The sequence below is a fragment of the Myodes glareolus genome, chromosome 14 (assembly GCF_982192425.1).
Source record: "Myodes glareolus chromosome 14, mMyoGla1.1, whole genome shotgun sequence".
NCBI classification, from domain to species: domain Eukaryota; kingdom Metazoa; phylum Chordata; class Mammalia; order Rodentia; family Cricetidae; genus Myodes; species Myodes glareolus.
The window spans coordinates 67,250,500-67,267,918 of record NC_142039.1 but is presented as its reverse complement, the minus strand read 5'-3'; the positions used below and the strand labels follow the sequence as shown (position 1 = coordinate 67,267,918).

Here is a 17,419-nt window from a genome sequence, read left to right as displayed (position 1 = left end):
TCCTCTCCTGCGTAAATCACTTCCTTTGTCCCCCTAAATTGTTCTCTGTCCTGACCCCAGGAGACTGCCCCCTCTTGCTACCCCTGTGACGGGAGAGGACCATTTGAGTGGATCACCTTGTATCATTTGCAAAGTCCAATCCAGAGTGGCCTAGGATTCAGCAGGCTAGGGAAGCCACTGGGACTGGGCTCAGTCTGGCCCACTCCTGGCCCTGCAGGCTCCTCCAACACTTGGCCTCCAGCTGTCCACAGCGTGGATGTTGTCCCTCTGCGATGGATGGCACGGAGTCACTAGGTTCAGGCAACCTGTTTGGATGGCTCTGTCCCTGCTGCTTGTGGATGCACTACAGAAGCCTGGCCTCACTCTACGGAGGCTGCTTATTTCTGGTTGGCTTTAAAACTACCATGGAAGAAAAGAGAGGGGCTGAGGTACGGCTCAGAGGTGGACTGTTGACCTAGTGTGAACCGGCCTCTGGGTTCTGTCCCAGCATCCCCTAAAACCAAACAAACGAGACAGGGGGCGAGCACCCATTTAGTTCCTGTGACTCTGTCGTCTGTAGTTTCTTTTTGTTGTTATTGTTGTTTCCTTGGGACGATGAAAACGATACAAATCTGAAATAAGGATCGATGAGATGTTGCCGGTAAAGTGGCTTGCCGCCTACCTCAGTTACCGTAATTAGATCCCTGGGTCCCACATGGTAGACGGAGAGAACCAACTCTTACAAGTTGTCCTTGAACTTCCACACGTGCTGTGGGCGAGTGTGCCCCCACATATACACACACTCAATAAGTAAATAAAGTGTAATTGGAGTTTTTAAGAATCTGAGAGGAATAAGGCGATTAGATTATACTTGTCTTTGTTTTTGAGTCGGGGTCTCACACAGCCCAGGATGACCTTGAATTTCCTCTGCAGCCAAAGATGACTTTGAATTCCTGATCATCCCGTTTCTGCCTTGCGGGTGATTGCGGACTTGTACCACCAGGCCCAGTTTATACAGTGTTAGGGACAGAGCCCAGGGTCATTTGCATGCTAGGTAAGCTTTCTAACTGAGCCTGGTGATTCTTTTTCCAGTGAACGAACTCTGCTCTCTGTGGCAGGCAGTGTGCACGCACATACATGGCTTATGTTACTCAAAAATGTTTGAGGCGTCAGGGTGTAGTGACATACACCTGAAGTCTCTGCAGTGGGGAGGCTGAGGCAAGAAAATACTGAATTTGAAGCTAGTCTGGGCAATCGAGCAGCAACCTGGCGAAATCAATTTTTTAAAATTTACTTATTCTTATTTTATGTGCATTGGTGTTTTGCCTGCATATACGTCTGTGTGAGGGTGTCAGGTCCCCTGGAACTTGAGCCACAGAAAGTTGTGAGCTGCCATATGAGTGCTGGGAATTGAACCCCGGTCCTCTGGAAGAGCAGCCAATGCTCTAAACCTCTGAGCCATCTCTCTGATTGTTTTTTTTTTAGAGAAGGAAAAAGAAAGAAAGGAGAAGTGGTAGCGTGTGGTGAGGCCAGCGCCAGCCGACCCAAACTGTACTTCCCCTTTGCTGGCTACCCAGCACCTCACTTCCTTTGAAGTGTACAAGCCGCATAGGTCCTGGGGAGAAAGGTCATCTGCCTGGGGCCTAAGTTTAAATAGAAATTTGTATGAGTATCTGGAAGCCAAGCTGAGCTGAGGGTGGAGGACCTGGGGCCTTGACTCTTGGTTTCTCAATACTTTCAGTGCAATCTTCCTGAAGATTCCATTCTGTGAGTGCCAAGACTGACCTCAGAGACCCACGCACAGTACAGGTAAATAATTTTGTGTTTGATTTGTATGCCCAGGTAAGCAACTGATACCTTCTAGAAACCTCCATTGTCTCTAATGGACAGTTAGGTACCTTGTTGCTGTGTGTACATTGGAGCCAAGACTGAGACACTGCTGCCGTCCCTCAGGGCAGCATGGGGCTTTGATGCTGGCCACTGATGCCCCTGATGACCTTACCTTCCCTTTCTCATGTTCTCCTCCAACTCCCATCCCTTCTGGGTTGTGACTGCTGATGACATGATGCCCTTGTGTGCACCCCATGTGTGCTTTCTCTTCTTTCCTGGGGCATAGAAAAGACACATGGCCATGCCCCTGTGTCCATGACCCTGTGTGTTTACGGCTCTGCATTTGTGTGTTTGACTTTATGTATGTGCCTGTATCTTCCATATGGCTGTGCTTGCCTGTGTATTTGTGAGTGTGGGTCCAGTGTCAGTTGTCTCTGTATGTTGACCAGCACTTCCTTCCAACATGGTGTGGGTTACAGCACCCACACTGGCCTTCGCCTTCCTGCCGTGGGAAGGCATAGTACCAGAAGAGGGCTCCTGAGGGCACTCGATCCAGGATTTGTGATACAGTTTCACTGGACAACACTAAGAAATAATCAGAAAGTGTTTAAAAACCCATCGTCCCTCATCCTTCTCCTCTTCCTCAGTCAGTGCACGGTGACATAAGTAACAACTTTGCTTCTTCCTCAGAGACAGCCTGGCCGGGCTGTGGTGAGGAGGGAAGCCCTCACTGGGGGTGTGGATGCTGGTTAGTTATACACATGTATAGCACGGATATCTGGGTGTGTTGGGGCAGAGACTACTTACGGGAGCCCAGGCACGTGCATGCATGCCATGACTTGCCAGTGGAGGTCAGAGGATAACTTTCAAAATTGGTTCTCTCCACACCATGGGTACCAGGGATTGTACTCGGGTCGTCAGGCTCACATGGCAAGCGTCTTTACTCACGGAGCCGCCTCACTGGCGCGAGACCTCATTATTCCTCAGGAAGTCTAAGTGTGCACCGGCCTCCAAGTTTTGTCTTGCTGCTTCTCCTTTTCTTCTCCTCCTTCTTCTCCTTCTCTTCCTCCTTTTGACTGACCATTTGTCTTTGAATTTCATTGGTCTCTGAAATGTTTCTAAGGTTCCTTAGCTATGAGGAATTTGAAAGTATGGGCAATTTCATGCACCGAGTGCCACATTAAATAGTAAGAGTCCCGGTCCCCATGAGTACCAGCCTCAGAGGAAAGTGTCTGTCTCTGTGCAGAACAATGCTTCCTCTTAACAGTATGGGCCATCAGTCCCATGCCGACTTACACCTTCCTCGGAATGCTGTGAAGGTGTGCAGCAGGCACAGTATGACCCAGGCACACCCACTCTGGTCTCTGACTGTGCACTGTCTTCTTAGGTGCACCTGCTGGCCTGTTCCAGTCAAGGAACCAGAGACGGTTTCTGCAGTCCAAATAATATAGTAGGTTCTTGTCCTCACTGTTCATAGTGATGCATCCTGAAGCCCCCAGGGGGGTGGAATGTTGCCATGGCTTAATTTCTATTGCCCCTTCCCTCCAAAAAATCCTTTGTCCTCCAACACCAGCAGCACTGACTAGGGGAGACTCAGGGACACATTGTGGCATTTCAGTTTACATTTCTTTAGAGGAGTCAGACACCGTGGTGCCATCCATGCAGCTAGAAAACATTCTATAAGAAAGGAGCCTTAAAAAGACAAACGAGGTGCTCTGTAGCATCTTTGACGGAAGTTTCCTTTCTCTCTTTGGGGGACCAAAGCACCACTGTCTTTGACCTCCTGAGTAAGTACTCTCTGCTAGTATATCTGGTACTGGCCTCTCCGGACTGGGTTTTGCTATTAATTGGTTCTCCATTGTAAGCAGTACAGCGGTCTCAGTTCTGTGGGCTGCTGCCCAGGATTGAACCACTGTCAATTCAATGTCTGGCGAGGGCTTGTTCCTGACTGTCCATTATGCCTGGTGGAAAGGGAGAAGGAGATAGTTCTGTGGAGCATCCTTAGGAGGGGCATCCTTGTGACCTCATAACCTCGAAAAGACCTCACCCACCTCGATCACCATCACTCTGAGAGTTGGGACTCCACACAGGAGTTTAGGATGTCACAAGAACATTCACGGTGGCAGCTGAAGATTACCCTCTGGCTGGGACTGACCAGCCACTGCACAGGCCTGTACTGTCTCTGGGATCCAGGACCAATACCTGGAGTCCTGGAAATTGTGAGGCCAGGCTTGTACTTCTTGGGCCCAAGGAGGTGACAGAATGCCACCCTCATGCCACAAAACCCGTAGGAAGAGATGGTGTCAAGATCTGTCTGAAGTTTAAGCATGCCATTGCCCAGGTCTCTGCAGGTGACCGCTAGTCCCCCATGGAACTCCACTTCACTCCTGGCTCTACCTCCTCCTTAGTGCACACCCCATCACCACTGCTGTTCTGTAGGCACCGTGGCCATCACGCCCCACGTCCTGCTTTGCATGCTGACTTCCCATCTGGCACAGCACCCACCCACCTAGTACTCAGGTTTGGGGCGTGAGCTGGGTGGGGTAAGAGCCCATTTGAGGCATCATCTGAGCCTTGCCTGCTCACGTGGCTTGAGACTGAATGTTGACCTAGATGGTGAGGCCCAGCTGCTCCCACGAGCTGTGCCTTGCCAGGTTCCTACAGTAGAACACATCCCTGCCAGCTGGAGACCTTGGCTCTGGGGATATGCCCCTGGGCCTGGGAACACCAAAGCTGGGACAACAGCTTTGTGTTAGGCAGCTATTCAGGAGCTCCTGGGCCCCTCCTGGAACTCTCAAGGGACAGGTCCTCTGTAATTCAGGGTTCGGACTAGTGGCATCAGCATTGTGGGGGTGGAGTGCCTGGCGAGTGGCTGGCAGGGAGTGGTTGGAGGGCCACACCCAGCTGGGGGGAAGGTGTGACTAGGTTCTCCTCTGTCCTGTAGCAGCCAGTTTCACCTTCTTGTCTAAGCAAATGAGCAGGTAGGAAGTAGACAGAGCAGGCTCCTGTGGCCAGTGTCTTCATGGGGTTGGAGTTCAGGGGACAGTCTACCATAGCCATTCAAGATCCGCTGTTGTGTTTGCTGAGGTGCCCAGGAAGGATGCTTAAAAGTCTTTGTGCCATCTTGTCGCAATCGGAGCACCTAATGGTATCTCCTCTAAGATGCAATGTTTATACACACACACACACCCCTAGGGGCATAACTGCAGATGCATGCACACACAAGCATATAGTCATGCATGTTTGCACACATCTGCAGATATAGATATGTGTGCACATGTGTATGCATGCACCTGTGTGTGTGTTACATACAGATTCACATTTAACTTGGCATTTGCAGGTGTGGCCATGTACATGAGTGTGTACACGATGCACACAGATTTGCATGCACAGTGTATGCACTCAGGCACAAACACGTACACACACAGTGCTCTCAGGTTATTAATGGTCCCAGACCTGAGCTGGGTGCTCACCACTCTTTGACCTTGCTCTGGCTGGGGGTTGTTCCTGTTTTTCACTTGCAGCCCCTGCTGAGATTTTTCAGGGTTCCCTGGAGGTGGAGAGCTGCCTTCTGACAGCCCAGGCGGACTGCGGGGAGGGACTGTCTGCAGCTCTTTCTCCTGGATTTCCAGCAGGCAGGTCTTCCTTCTCGGTGTGGTACATGGGCTCCTCTGTGACCCTGTCTTTCATGGGATGTCAGGCCCTCTTCTGAGAGCACTATAGTGACGATTCACTGTCACCGCAGAAAGCAAGAGGGCCTCAGCTGTCAGTGGGAGACCTCAACTTCCCCTGAGGGAAAGGTGTTACATCCGTTTGTTTAAATTTAAACACAGAGAGCAAGGTCCTGAACTTGGCATTCAAGGATGACTGTGGAGCTTTCCTGGAAGGCACTGTGGCGGCCTGTCTGTGTGGGAGTGGCAGTCTCTTTGTTTAAAGTGAGTTTTAAATTACACCAAACAGTAGTGTAGAGGGGAAAAAAAAAGGAAAAGAAGAGTGGGGGGGGGGGTCAGACCCAACAGCCCTCCTCCTCCTCCCCCTCCTTTTCCACTTCTCTGTCCCCCATCCCTCTAGGCTCTGACTGGTCCCTGGGGTGTGTTTTTTAAGAGCATCAGGGTCTCGGCAAGGCTGTGGCCCTCTAGTGTCTGCCCATGAAATAACTGTGCTCCGCATTGTGGGGTTGGGTCTACTGGGCAGGAGATGCTGCCGCCGTGGGCGCGGCTTGACTGGGCAGTCCTGTGCTTCTGTAAGCAGCGTCAGGGTCAGCCCAGGGTGGGGATGTTTGAGGACCACGGTGAGCCCCACACTTCCTACTGTCTTTACAGTTAGTCAGGCTTGCCAGAGGAGCTGCTTCCGGCTGCCATCGAAGGCCAGAAAGGTAGCGTCAGATCCCTGGAACTGGAGTTTCAGATGGTTGTGAGATGCCACGTAGGTCCTGGGATTGAAACCCAGGTTCTCTATCTAAGAGCAGCAACTGCTCTTCGCTGCCGAACCGCCTCTCCAGTCCTAGCTGATACATTTTGTAAAGCTTGTATCCAAGGGCAGCCCTGGTCAGGCTGACTACCCTGGAGCAGTGAGGAGCTTCTGTTATTTCAGCCACTTGGTATTTTCCTTAAAATTTGCATTAGCTTGTGTCCTGTCTTTCCCATTCCAGGGACTGTACTGAGCCCAAGCTGAAGCTCCTGCTCTCGGCCCCTTGTCTTGCACCTCTGCCCCTCCCCAGTGCTCCCATGAGTTCCTCCCCTGCCCCAACACCCTCCTTTAGGGACCGAGACTGCACGTGAGGCCATGGTAGTGTATATTGATTACACTTCCACTATAGACCAGTCTCTCTTCCCCTGGAGCTCTAATTGCTCCATTTCAAATGTGTTTGGTAATAATTCATTCTTAGACTGCAGGAAGATGCAGGCGCAGAGCCTTAGCTGGGGTGTCAGGGACCAGCCTCCTTGACGTCACTCTGCAGGTCATAGAGTGCAACCCTTATTTGTTTATTTATTTGTTCATTCATTTGTTCATTTATTCATTTATTTTAGGGGGTGTTGAGACAGAGTTTTGCTGTGGGATAATGCTCTTGTACACTGTAAAGATTTATCACTTGTATTAGTTCAATAAAATTCTGATTAGCTCGGCTCCCAGGAGGCGGAGGCAGGGTGATCTCTGTGAGTTCAGGGTCAGCCTGGGCTATAAGAGCTAGTTCCAGGACACCTCCAAAGCTACAGAGAAACCCTGTACAAACAAAAAACACTGATTGATCAGTAGCAGGCAGGAAGTATAGGTGGGGCAATCAGACTAGAAGAATTCTGGAAAGAAGAAAGGCAGAGACACCGTCACCAGCCACACACAGAGAAAGCAAGATGAGAATACTGCACTGAGAAAAGGTACCAAGCCACGTGGCTCAACATAGATGAAAATTATGGATTGATTTAAGTTGTAAGAGCTAGTTAATAATAAGCCTGAGCTAATAGACCAAACAGTTTATAATTAATATAAGCCTATGTATGTTTCTTTGGGCTGTGGCATCAGGTTTGAAAGAAACTTCTGTATACGGGATTTTTCTGTGTAATAGCCTTAGCTGTCCTGGAACTAGCTCTTGTAGACCAGGCTGGCCTTGAACTCACAGAGGTCCTCCTGTCTCTGCCTCCCGAGTGGTGGGATTAAAAGTATACGCTACCACCACCCAGCTCTGAGATCCTTATTTTTATGTTCATAGAATGGCTGTTAGAGCTCCAGACATCAACTCTGAGTTCCAGGTAGGAGCATGAGGATGAGCTTAGGGTCAGAATGCTATTGTCAGTCAAATCTGTGGAATTGTTTCTAGTAATTTCCACTTAGAACCGGGGCCACTTAGAAATATGTTGAACTGGGCGTTCTGCCCACCTAAGAACATTTAGGATCCTGTTACCTAGAATGAAGCAGGAAGCATCAGAGGCAGGGGGGTGAGCAAGCTGGGAGGAAGGGAAGGGGAAAGCTGCTGAGCTTGGGGAGGGCAGATGGACTGGGAAGGAGGTGCACCCAAGACAGGCTTACAGGTTGGGTGGCCATCATTACCATCGATCCAGACAGTGGATGGGGCTGGAGGTGGGTGAGCATGCTGTAGTGGCCAGTGCCTTCCTGGGTCTCCCATCCCTTGTGTCTTACCTAGGTGAGGGTTTCATCTTGAAGCTCAGGGATATGTGTGTCCTGTTACACTCACAGCTCTGGGAAGGGGAAGTTGGGGTTTTTGAAGTCCTGTGCTGCTGCTGAAGGTAAACTTTAGGGGGGGGGGCTCTTCACCACCCTATACAACATGCACATCTATGTGTCTCCCAGCTAGGGGGGTCTGTCTCTTTGTAGTGTCTGAATTGTCTCCTGTCCTTTGTGTCATAGTGGAGCGCCCTTACAAGCAGCATGCATGTTCATCAGCTCGCTCCCAGGCTGAGGGCACTGTGCTGTGTCTGGTCTGGGCCCAAGCGCTCCTATCTGCCCCTTGTTCTGGGCTCTGCACAGGGTCTGTGCTTCACAGTTCACAGGTGGGCAAATTCTTTCTCTGTGTCTGGTCCCCTGCACCCCACTCCTTCCCTCAGGGTTTTATATAAACTTAAGCAAGTACTCTGCCACTAAACATTTGATTTACTAGTTAATTAATTAAATTCTGAGCCAGGGTCTCCCTGTGCAATCTTGGCAGACCTGGAACTCACCGTGTAGACAGAGACCTGCCTGCCTCTTCCCCCAGAGTGCTGGGATTCAAGGTGTGTACTGCCACATCCAATACTCCTTTTCATTTGTCTATTTGAGACAGGGTTTTACTTGTAGCCCTGGCTGACCTGGAACTCGCTATGTAGACCGAACTGGCCGTGAACTCACCGAGCAACCCCTGCCTCTGCATTACGATTTAAGGCCTGCATACTTTTTTACTTTTGTGTACAACTTTTACTTTCGGAAGAACTGCCTTCCTCCCTTTCTTCTTTCTGTTTGTATTTTTTAATTTTATTTCAGTCCAGGTCTTATGTAGCACAGGCTGACCTCAAGCTATGTAGCCAAGGATGGCCCTGAACTTTCCTTTCTTCTGCCTCCACCTGCTGCTGCATCACCGTGCCTGGGTTTATGAAGTGCTGGGGATTGAATTCAGGAGTTTGCGCATGATAGGCAAGCACTCTAACAATGGAAATACACACCTTAGCCCTTGAAGGAAGGCTTTCTGATTAAAAAAAATTTTTGAAGCAGGCCGCAGAGTGGCATGTGACCCCTACCTTCATGACATTGGCTGCTGTTCAACCTCATAGGATGTCACCTGGGACCCTCACAACTGGAACCGTGTGCACACAAATCAGAGGACCTCCTGCCTGTCACAGCTCCCTTGCCCTGGCCATCTTTAGTTTCTGCAAAGCACAGGGCCTTCTGTGCTTAGACCCTTATTGGGCATGCTGCAGAAGCTCTGGACCCAGAGGGTGTTCAAGATCAGGGTGCATGGCTATCCTGCCTTTCAGCCCTTTCATCAGCAGTGTGGGCGCTCAGCGTTGGAGGAAATTGGCCCTGGCTTTAGAATGCCCATGACTTGTACCCCAGCAGTTCACATCTCCATTCCTTATTCTTGCAGGAAAATGGGCTCTTGCTAGGCAGGGTGCACTGTGGACTTGCTCAGCAGAACCTAGATTTCATAATTGTGTTTCCCAGCCGCTGCCTCAGTTCTTGGCTTTCTGCTCCTCTGGTTGGATGAGGATAGGACTTACCCACTTGGTGCTGAGCTGCTGTGAATCTGTAGGGTAGGGCTAGGTCTGGGCTGACCCCTGTTCTGTGACACCACACCCTATAACTGCAGTCTTTCTTTTGTATGTCTCCTATAATTGCTTTTGAGCTATAGCAACCAGTCACTTGAGGAAAAGATCAGCTGCAGTGGCCTAGAATATTCCACTCCTCGGAGGAAGGAGGGGTTCAGGCTATTCTGGCTTGAGAACGCTTATAAATGTCTTGGGGTGGAAGCCAGACAGCCTGTCGGGGCTGCACTTGAGGACAGGACAGAGGGCTGGATAGAGATGTAGGAGCAGCTGGCCCTCTCCTGTGGGAGGCAGGGGAGGCCTGGCAGGTAGGTAGATGCTGTGCCAGCCTTGGGTCCACATCTGGGAACTGTTGTGCCCTGTCATCTCCTACTGGCTGCACTCAAAGGTGCGGCCTACCTGTGTAGCAGGGCAGCCAGTGTGGCACAGTTTGGTGTGTTGGGCTCTGGTGGGCAGGGCCAGTAGGCTCAGGAACGGGTCCTGATGTGTGCTGGGCCTCAGGCCTGGCTGGGGTAGGTGAGGACAGAGTCAGGCTCAAGAGCCTCATGGCCACGATTCCACCAAACACCAAAGCCTGTTTTTCTGTTCCTTGTTTGGACAAATCAGAGTTAATTGCTGCTGTTTCCATGGTAATTAACTTCTTCCCAGTGAGACAGGAAGAAGCTCCCGGTAGCCTCCTGGGCTGGCTGTGTGTCCTCTGTGGAAGCCAGCTACTCCTGCAAAATAAGGCCCTGAGGGCATGTTTTCATAGGTATAAAGACTAGTATGTGTGCTCACATACTGTATGTATGTGTGCACGTATGTTTGTATATATTTATGGCTACATGCACTTTTGTGCATCTGCCCACACATATGCACTCTTGCATGTGTTCTCAGGCATACACCTTGTCACCGCAGACTTCTGATGTCTGATAATTTTCCTGGGTTAGCATGTCAGAAATTGGGAAGTGCGCCTCCCAGGGAACTGAAACCCAACTTGTTCCTTTCATTTGTGGCTTATCACCACATGACTGGTTTTCCCTCTAGCTGTTTATCTCAGCTCACAACCCACCTTGGTAGGTCCATCTTGGTGTGTTTGACCTTGTGTCTCTGCAAGGTCTGCCTGTCTGGTGGCACCACAGATCCTGAGTGCCCTCATGTCCCTCAGCAGACAGATTCAGACAGGATAGGCAGTGGGAAGGGATGGGACTGGAGATGACCGAGAACCATTTGGAGCTGCTGTGACCTGTAGCCTTTCTTTCCTTCTTTTGCAGGTTGGAAGGGACCACCAGTAACCTTTGGCATGAGGTGGTGACGGTGGCCACCGCTAACCTGGCATGTGGGGACTCAGGAACCCTACCACTCATGGACTCCAGTCTGTGCTGCTGGCCCCAGCCCTGGGGCTCTGAGAAGTCCCTGCTGCCACACCACAGCTGCCTGCTGCCATCTCTGTGTGTCCGCTGCTGAATGACTCGGTGGCCCCTGCCAATGAGGATGTGTGCCCCCATTAGGGGGCTATTCCTGGCCCTAATGGTAGTATTGGGGACAGTGGTGGCATATGCACCTGTGCCTCGGATCACCTGGGAGCATGGAGGTGAGTTCTGAAGCGGTGAGGGCTAGTGGCTCTGGAGGGCATGGAGATGCATGCTTTGGATGCTTGGTGGATTCAGTCAGGGCGGGTTTAAGTCGCTGGGATGTCTGAAGGATGCTGCGCGCACGAGCAGGAGGCCCTGCTGGCTGCTTCAGGCCCCACAGCAGGTGCCAAGTTTTAGTCAGAGTTCACGTGTGACCTCAGCAGCTCACAGTTTAATGCCTGCTGATTAGAAGCACCTGAGCTGCTCAATCTCAGAGGTCTTCAGGTCAGACTTCCAGGATGGGGCACACAGGCTGCCCAGCATTCCAGGGAGGGATCAGAGGGCTGGGAAGCAAAGTGCAATGAGAATGCCCAACTTGCCGGGTGGTGATGGCACACGCCTTTAATCCCAGCACTCAGGAGGCAGAGGCAGGTGGATCTCTGTGAGTTAGGAGCCAGCAGAGCGAGTTCCAGGATAGGTTCCAAAGGCTACACAGAGAAACTCTGTCTCGACACCCCCCCCCCAAAAAAAAAGAATGCTCAACTCTGAAGCCACCTGGACATGTGGGAATACTTACTTATAGGCAAGTAAATGCCAGCTCATAAGCTAAGGACCACAGTACATACTGAGAACCCCCACACTCAGGAGGCAGAAACAGGAGGATTGTGAGTTCTAGGCCAGCCTGGGCCACTCAGTGAGACCCTAAGAAAACCAGGACTGCTTGTGTCCTTCCTGTGTTACTATGTTTTTAAAACTGCTGCAGGAGCAAAAAGAATGTCCCCTGTCTCTGGAAGTTATGGGCATGACTGGACATTATTGAGCAGGGACATGTGTCCACCCATCTTGATGTTTTGTTTTTGTTTTTGTTTTTTTGAGGGGATGGTGAAGAAAGAATATGGGTCCTGCACACACTAGGCAAATGCTCTATCATTGAGCTATGTCCTCAGCACTAGTACTGAATTTTTGTTGTTGAGGATTTCAAGTAAGGCATTTATTTCTTGAGTGGGAAAATCCTGAACCATTACGGTTTTTTTTGTTTTGTTTTTTTTTTTCTCTAAACCCAAAGTGGATGGTTAAAGACACACTAAAGAGGTAGAGGGTAGACCAAGTATCTGGTATGTGGTATGTTGAAAACCTCTGATATGAGGGGTTTGGAACTCAGCAGGACTAGGGTACAGAGAGGAAGGTCAAGGGTATAGCCTAGGGATGCATGCCAGCCTCGGCTCCAGCCATGGGCCAGCCCCTCTCACATTTGGGGGACTCATTGAGCTTATCTGGGGTCCTGAGGACTACTCCATGGTGGAGCAGTGTGACCAGATGACCCTTGTGACCAGGCTGCCGTGGATCCCAAGGGGTGAGACCAGGGTGCGTGCAGGCCAAGCAATGATTCCTTGGCTCTTGTTTTCCTTCCCTCCTCTGCTGCCCACAGAGGTAGGCCTGGTGCAGTTTCATGAGCCAGACATCTTTAACTACTCCGCCTTGCTGATGAGTGAGGACAAAGACACTCTGTATGTGGGCGCCCGGGAAGCTGTCTTCGCACTGAACGCGCTGGACATCTCTGAGAAGCGACATGAGGTAGGTCCAGCACCCTCGCCGCCCGCCCTAAGGGCTCCCTTCTGCCCATATCTCTATACAGATCTGGCTTAGGACTCCACCAGCGAGGTCACCCAGGAAAAATCTAGGCTGTTTCTGTGTCTGATTTGTATTGTATATACATGTATATACATGGTCACCCTTAAAAAGATGAGAGAGTAATGGGGGCTGAAAATGACTGAAATTCATTATATACGCGTATAAAACTGCTGAAGGAAAAAGTCAGGTTGAGAAGGGACCGAAGGGATAACTTAGCAGGTAAGACATATGCTGCCAAGCTTGATGATTTGAGTTTAACCCCCTGGACGTGTGTGGTAGAGAGAACCAATGCACACAAGCAGTCTTCTGACCTCCACGTATGTGCTATGGCACATGCACAGCCATACCTACATGTAATTAAAATGTAATAAGCATGTTTAAGGTTAAAAAAGAACTGGTGTGTGTGTGTGTGTGCACGCGCGTGCATGCATGCTGGAAAGAGGACTCGGTCATTAAGAGCACTCAATGCTCTTCCAGAGGACCCAGGCTCAATTCCCAGCTCTCAACTAACAACTGTTCGTGACTCCAAGGTCTGCCACCCTCACATAGACACACATGCAGGCAAAACACCAAGGCAAATAAAAGTTTTTTTAAAAAAAGAAGCTAGACAGTGGTGGCGCACACCTTTAATCCCAGCACTTAGGAGGCAGAGGCAGGTGGATCTCTGTGAGTTTGAGGCCAGCCTGGTCTACAAAGCAAATTCCAGGACAGTCAGGGCTGTTATACAGAGAAACCCTGACTCCAAAACAAAGCACAAAAGAACAAATGAAAGCCCCGCTTTGGGGTGTAATTGAATTGGTTACTGTTTTGTTCTGAGTGTGTGTCGGTGGTAAGCCATAGGACATCCTTAGGTGTCTTTTCTCAGGTGCTGTCCACTTTTCAAATTTTGGTATGTTGAGACATGGTCCTGCGACTGGTCTGGAGCTTGTCAAGTAGACTGGCAGCCATCAAGCCACAGGGACACTCCTATCCCTGCATTCCCACCTGGCCTTTTCACATGGATTCTAGGCATCAAGTTTGTGTCCTTATGCATCACTGCAAACACTTGCTGCATGGAGCCGTCTCCTCAGCACTCTGCTGTTCCTCCAGAGCAAGTCTGGAGGCTGTGTCATCCTGCTAGTTTGGGGGTGATGGTCACAGAACATCAGGAAGCCTTGGGGATGACTCTGGCCTCAGCATCTGCCTGATCCTTGACTCTCTTCTCGGTCTGACTTTATTCTGGCTGCGAACCTCTGTGCTGAGTTGTGTTGTGTGTTTTCTGTCGGTGTCTGTTCTGTCCCAGCAGTTCCTTCTCGGGGGAGGCTGCAGTGAACTGGGCTCTCATGCATTCATGTGTTCCTCCCTCACAGGCGTATTGGAAAGTCTCTGAAGACAAAAAAGCAAAGTGCGCAGAGAAGGGGAAATCAAAGCAGGTAATTGTGGGTCACAAAGAACCCGCATACACATTTCTTAGGATTTGGATTTGGATCCTCTCAAGGACCAGGGCTTCTCTCTACATGCCTGCGCGGGTAGCATGTGATTCTGCTGGACTCAATCCTGTTCTCTCAACACATCTGCCCCCTCTGCCCCCACTCCATGTCAGGATTAGTGCTCTCCGGGCAGGCACTGGAGAAGCTTTTTCAAATGGCCTGGCCTTGTGAGTACCTGGCCGCTAGTACCTAATGTAAAATTGGCTATCCCTTCCCACCCCCCATGTTTCTGGGTTCCCCTGCACCCACTGAGGTCTGAGAAATTACAGGGGTTTGGTTGGCTGTTTTGTTTGGTTGGTTTGGGGTTTTTTGTTTTATACATCAGTGTGGTATCCATTCAGGGAGATTGGGCCTTGTACCCCTTTTCTCAGGTGCTCTGGGTACCCACCTGGGCCCACCCTGGTGCCCTGCAGATGCCTCAGATGTTCTTAGACCACAAGAGCCAGGTTGTCCCTGATGGTGGTCATGACGGCTGAGTGATGGCAGAGTTCATCAGTTGTGGACTGATTTCAAAACAAAGATTAAAAGAAAAAAATAACCCACTATTTTTTTTTAAAAAATTAAACTTCCTTGGTTAAATGTGAACTGAACACTTACACTGCCGTACTGGTCTCTAACTGCAGTGTTAACTCAGGAACTAAGAGGCGGGCAGTGATGGGCTCACTGTCATGCAGGCAATCCGTGTAGCCGGTTGAGCTGTTGCCTTGTACCGCCACACGTGGGGACCCACAGTGAACTTGGTAGGGAGCCCTCCTCTGAATGATTCCCCATCCATTTGAAAACAGTTATTGGAAAAAAGAAAGACCAGCTTTCCCACTTTGAGATAATTTCAGGCTATAGCCCGTATAATCTGAGTACTGTTAGGCTAAAATAGCACATGGGTTGCAAACCGTCGTCTTTGTTTTCCCGCCGGGCCTTCAGGGATGAGCAGCTGGCTGTACCTCCGGGTTTAGCCTTTTTTTTCTGACTCCTACTAGTCGCTATTTCTAGTTCTGTGCTGGCGGGAGTGTAGGGTGGGGCCCCCAAGAAAGCAGAAGGAATCTATAGAGTGTCTGCTTCGGTGATATGGGCACCAAAATGAATGGTGTGCTTAGCATGGGTAAATACATTGCCCCTCTGTTGTGGGTACCCCGGTACAATTTGAGGCCAGCCCTTGTTTGGTCTTGGCTTTGTTTGGTCAACAGATACTGACTGAGCATCTTGTTAGGGACAGAGCTAAAGTCATGCCTGGCACTTGAACTGCCTGTGGACCGCAGAGATAAAGTTCGCAATAAAGAGCCTGGCAGTGTGCCCCCTCTATGGGCATAGACAGATCAGCCTGGGTAGAGAAGGGGACAGGGCAGTGGGTGACTGGCCTTCGCCATGGGGACATGCAGGTTCTTTGGTGACTGCCTGTTGATTGTGTATGTGTTTCCCTTGCAGACAGAATGCCTCAACTACATCCGGGTGTTGCAGCCACTCAGCACCACCTCCCTCTATGTGTGTGGGACCAATGCGTTCCAACCCACCTGTGACCACCTGGTAAGGCCCCAACACGTCCCTCTTATCATGTGCTCACACGCCAGCCTGGCCACTGATGAAAGGAGAGCCACACTCTCCCGTTCTCTCTGCAAGCCGTATGGACCAAGAACTACACAGCCAGACTTCTTACAGCAAGCAGCCCTCAGCCCTGTTCCTCCTGACCAGTGTCTGTGTGCTCCAGAGGATAATCTGCAGTAGCCATACTTGCAGTGTGGGATAAATGAATTTATTAAGTACATGGCAAGACAATGTAAAAAAAAAAATAATTACCAAGAGATAGAATATCAAAACATCAAGTTGGGTGTTTAAAATGCCCCTCAGAAATCAAGGAGGCCTCATTAAGGCAGCTGTTGGAGCTCCCAATAGACAGAGCCCTGGTCACAGCAAAGGTTCGCTTGGGCGAGGCTTCTAAGTAAAAGAACAAATAGCAGCGGAGGGACTATGTCATCAGATAAGGAGCTTACAAACCGAGGGAGTTGGCAGTCACTTCTGCCCGCCCCCCCGCAATGTAGACACTTTTATATCATGAGATAAGTAATAGTAACCTCTTTTGCAAACGATTCACCTTCTAGCTGCTCTCAAGGGCTTAGTGTTCTTGGGTGTTCTTCATAGTGTTCTTACTCTTGGGTTCTTTGATGTTCTCTCCCCTCTGTCACAGGCTAAAGGGACAGCCCATCCCCAGACAAGAGCGAAAAGCCTGCTTGGGTCTGCAAGGGGGAGGTGCAGCCCTGCTTCCAGAGACAGCTGCTCTGTGCGCTGAAGCAGCCTGTGGAAGTTTACAAATACACTGTATATTACAAATCCCTCACCTTTGCCCTTGCCATGACCAAATATTTGGCAAAAAGCAACTTAAGGGAGGAAGGTCTTACCTTGGCTCACATTTTAATGGAATAGAAAGCATCTCAGAAAAACAGAAGGCAGACAGGGATAAGAAGTAGGGGTGCCCCCCCCCAGAAACTGACTTCCTCTGGGAGGTATCACTTCTACAATCTCCCCCACCATAGTGCCACCTGGAAACAAACCCACGAGCCCATGGGAGACAATTTACAAATAAATCATAACAAATACGAAAGAAACATACTATATGGTTTTCCTCTCTTTGCTGAGCATAGCTCCAAAAATCTCCATTAGATGACAAAACCTTGGCTCTTACTAAACTTTAGTCTCTATTCTGATGACCGTGAGGCTCAGCATTTGAGGAACGGTAGCTCGTACCGTGTGGGCCTGCTGAACATGGGGGAGTGACATTCTGGCAGGACAGGGCAAGGCAAGGAGGCAGGAGACTTAGTTCATTGCTCTGCTGCAGTTGGCTACAGATGACTGGAACCACAAATGGGGAAAGAATCCAAAATGAAAAGCTTCATTCACCTAAACCCTCAATTAGCTGAAATTTAAAACCTGTTCCCAGTTATAGTTCAGCTAGAGGCTAGGCATGCTACCATGCAAGAGATGTTGGATTTTGATCCCCAGCACCACACATATACTTATATTAACATAGACCATATGGATAGCCACCATACATACAGAATACACACACACAGAGACACAGAGTCAGACATATAACCAGACAAAACACAGACTCATTAGACATTCACTTAGGCAGCTAGGGGTGGTGAGGCAAACCAGAAATCCCCAGCGCTTTTGGGAGACTCCTGAGTGTGAGGTCAGCCTGGGTTATAAGATA

General features: G+C 50.0%; 1 protein-coding gene across 7 annotated transcripts in view; it reads left to right on the top strand.

Moving 5' to 3' along the window:
- The window catches only part of Sema4d (semaphorin 4D), a 103,774-nt gene that overhangs the window by 52,532 nt on the left and 33,823 nt on the right, over window positions 1–17,419 (top strand). For 5 of the 7 annotated variants that reach the window (XM_085699519.2, XM_085699517.2, XM_085699513.2 and 2 more), the window contains 5 exons: window positions 1,721–1,788; window positions 10,814–11,133; window positions 12,543–12,688; window positions 14,095–14,157; window positions 15,637–15,735. In XM_085699519.2, coding sequence (XP_085555645.2) covers window positions 11,007–11,133; window positions 12,543–12,688; window positions 14,095–14,157; window positions 15,637–15,735 — 435 coding nt within the window. In that variant the 5' untranslated portion in view covers window positions 1,721–1,788; window positions 10,814–11,006. The remainder of the gene's footprint in view (window positions 1–1,720; window positions 1,789–10,813; window positions 11,134–12,542; window positions 12,689–14,094; window positions 14,158–15,636; window positions 15,736–17,419) is intronic. The other 2 variants (XM_085699516.2, XM_048447887.3) reach the window with 1 other exon arrangement.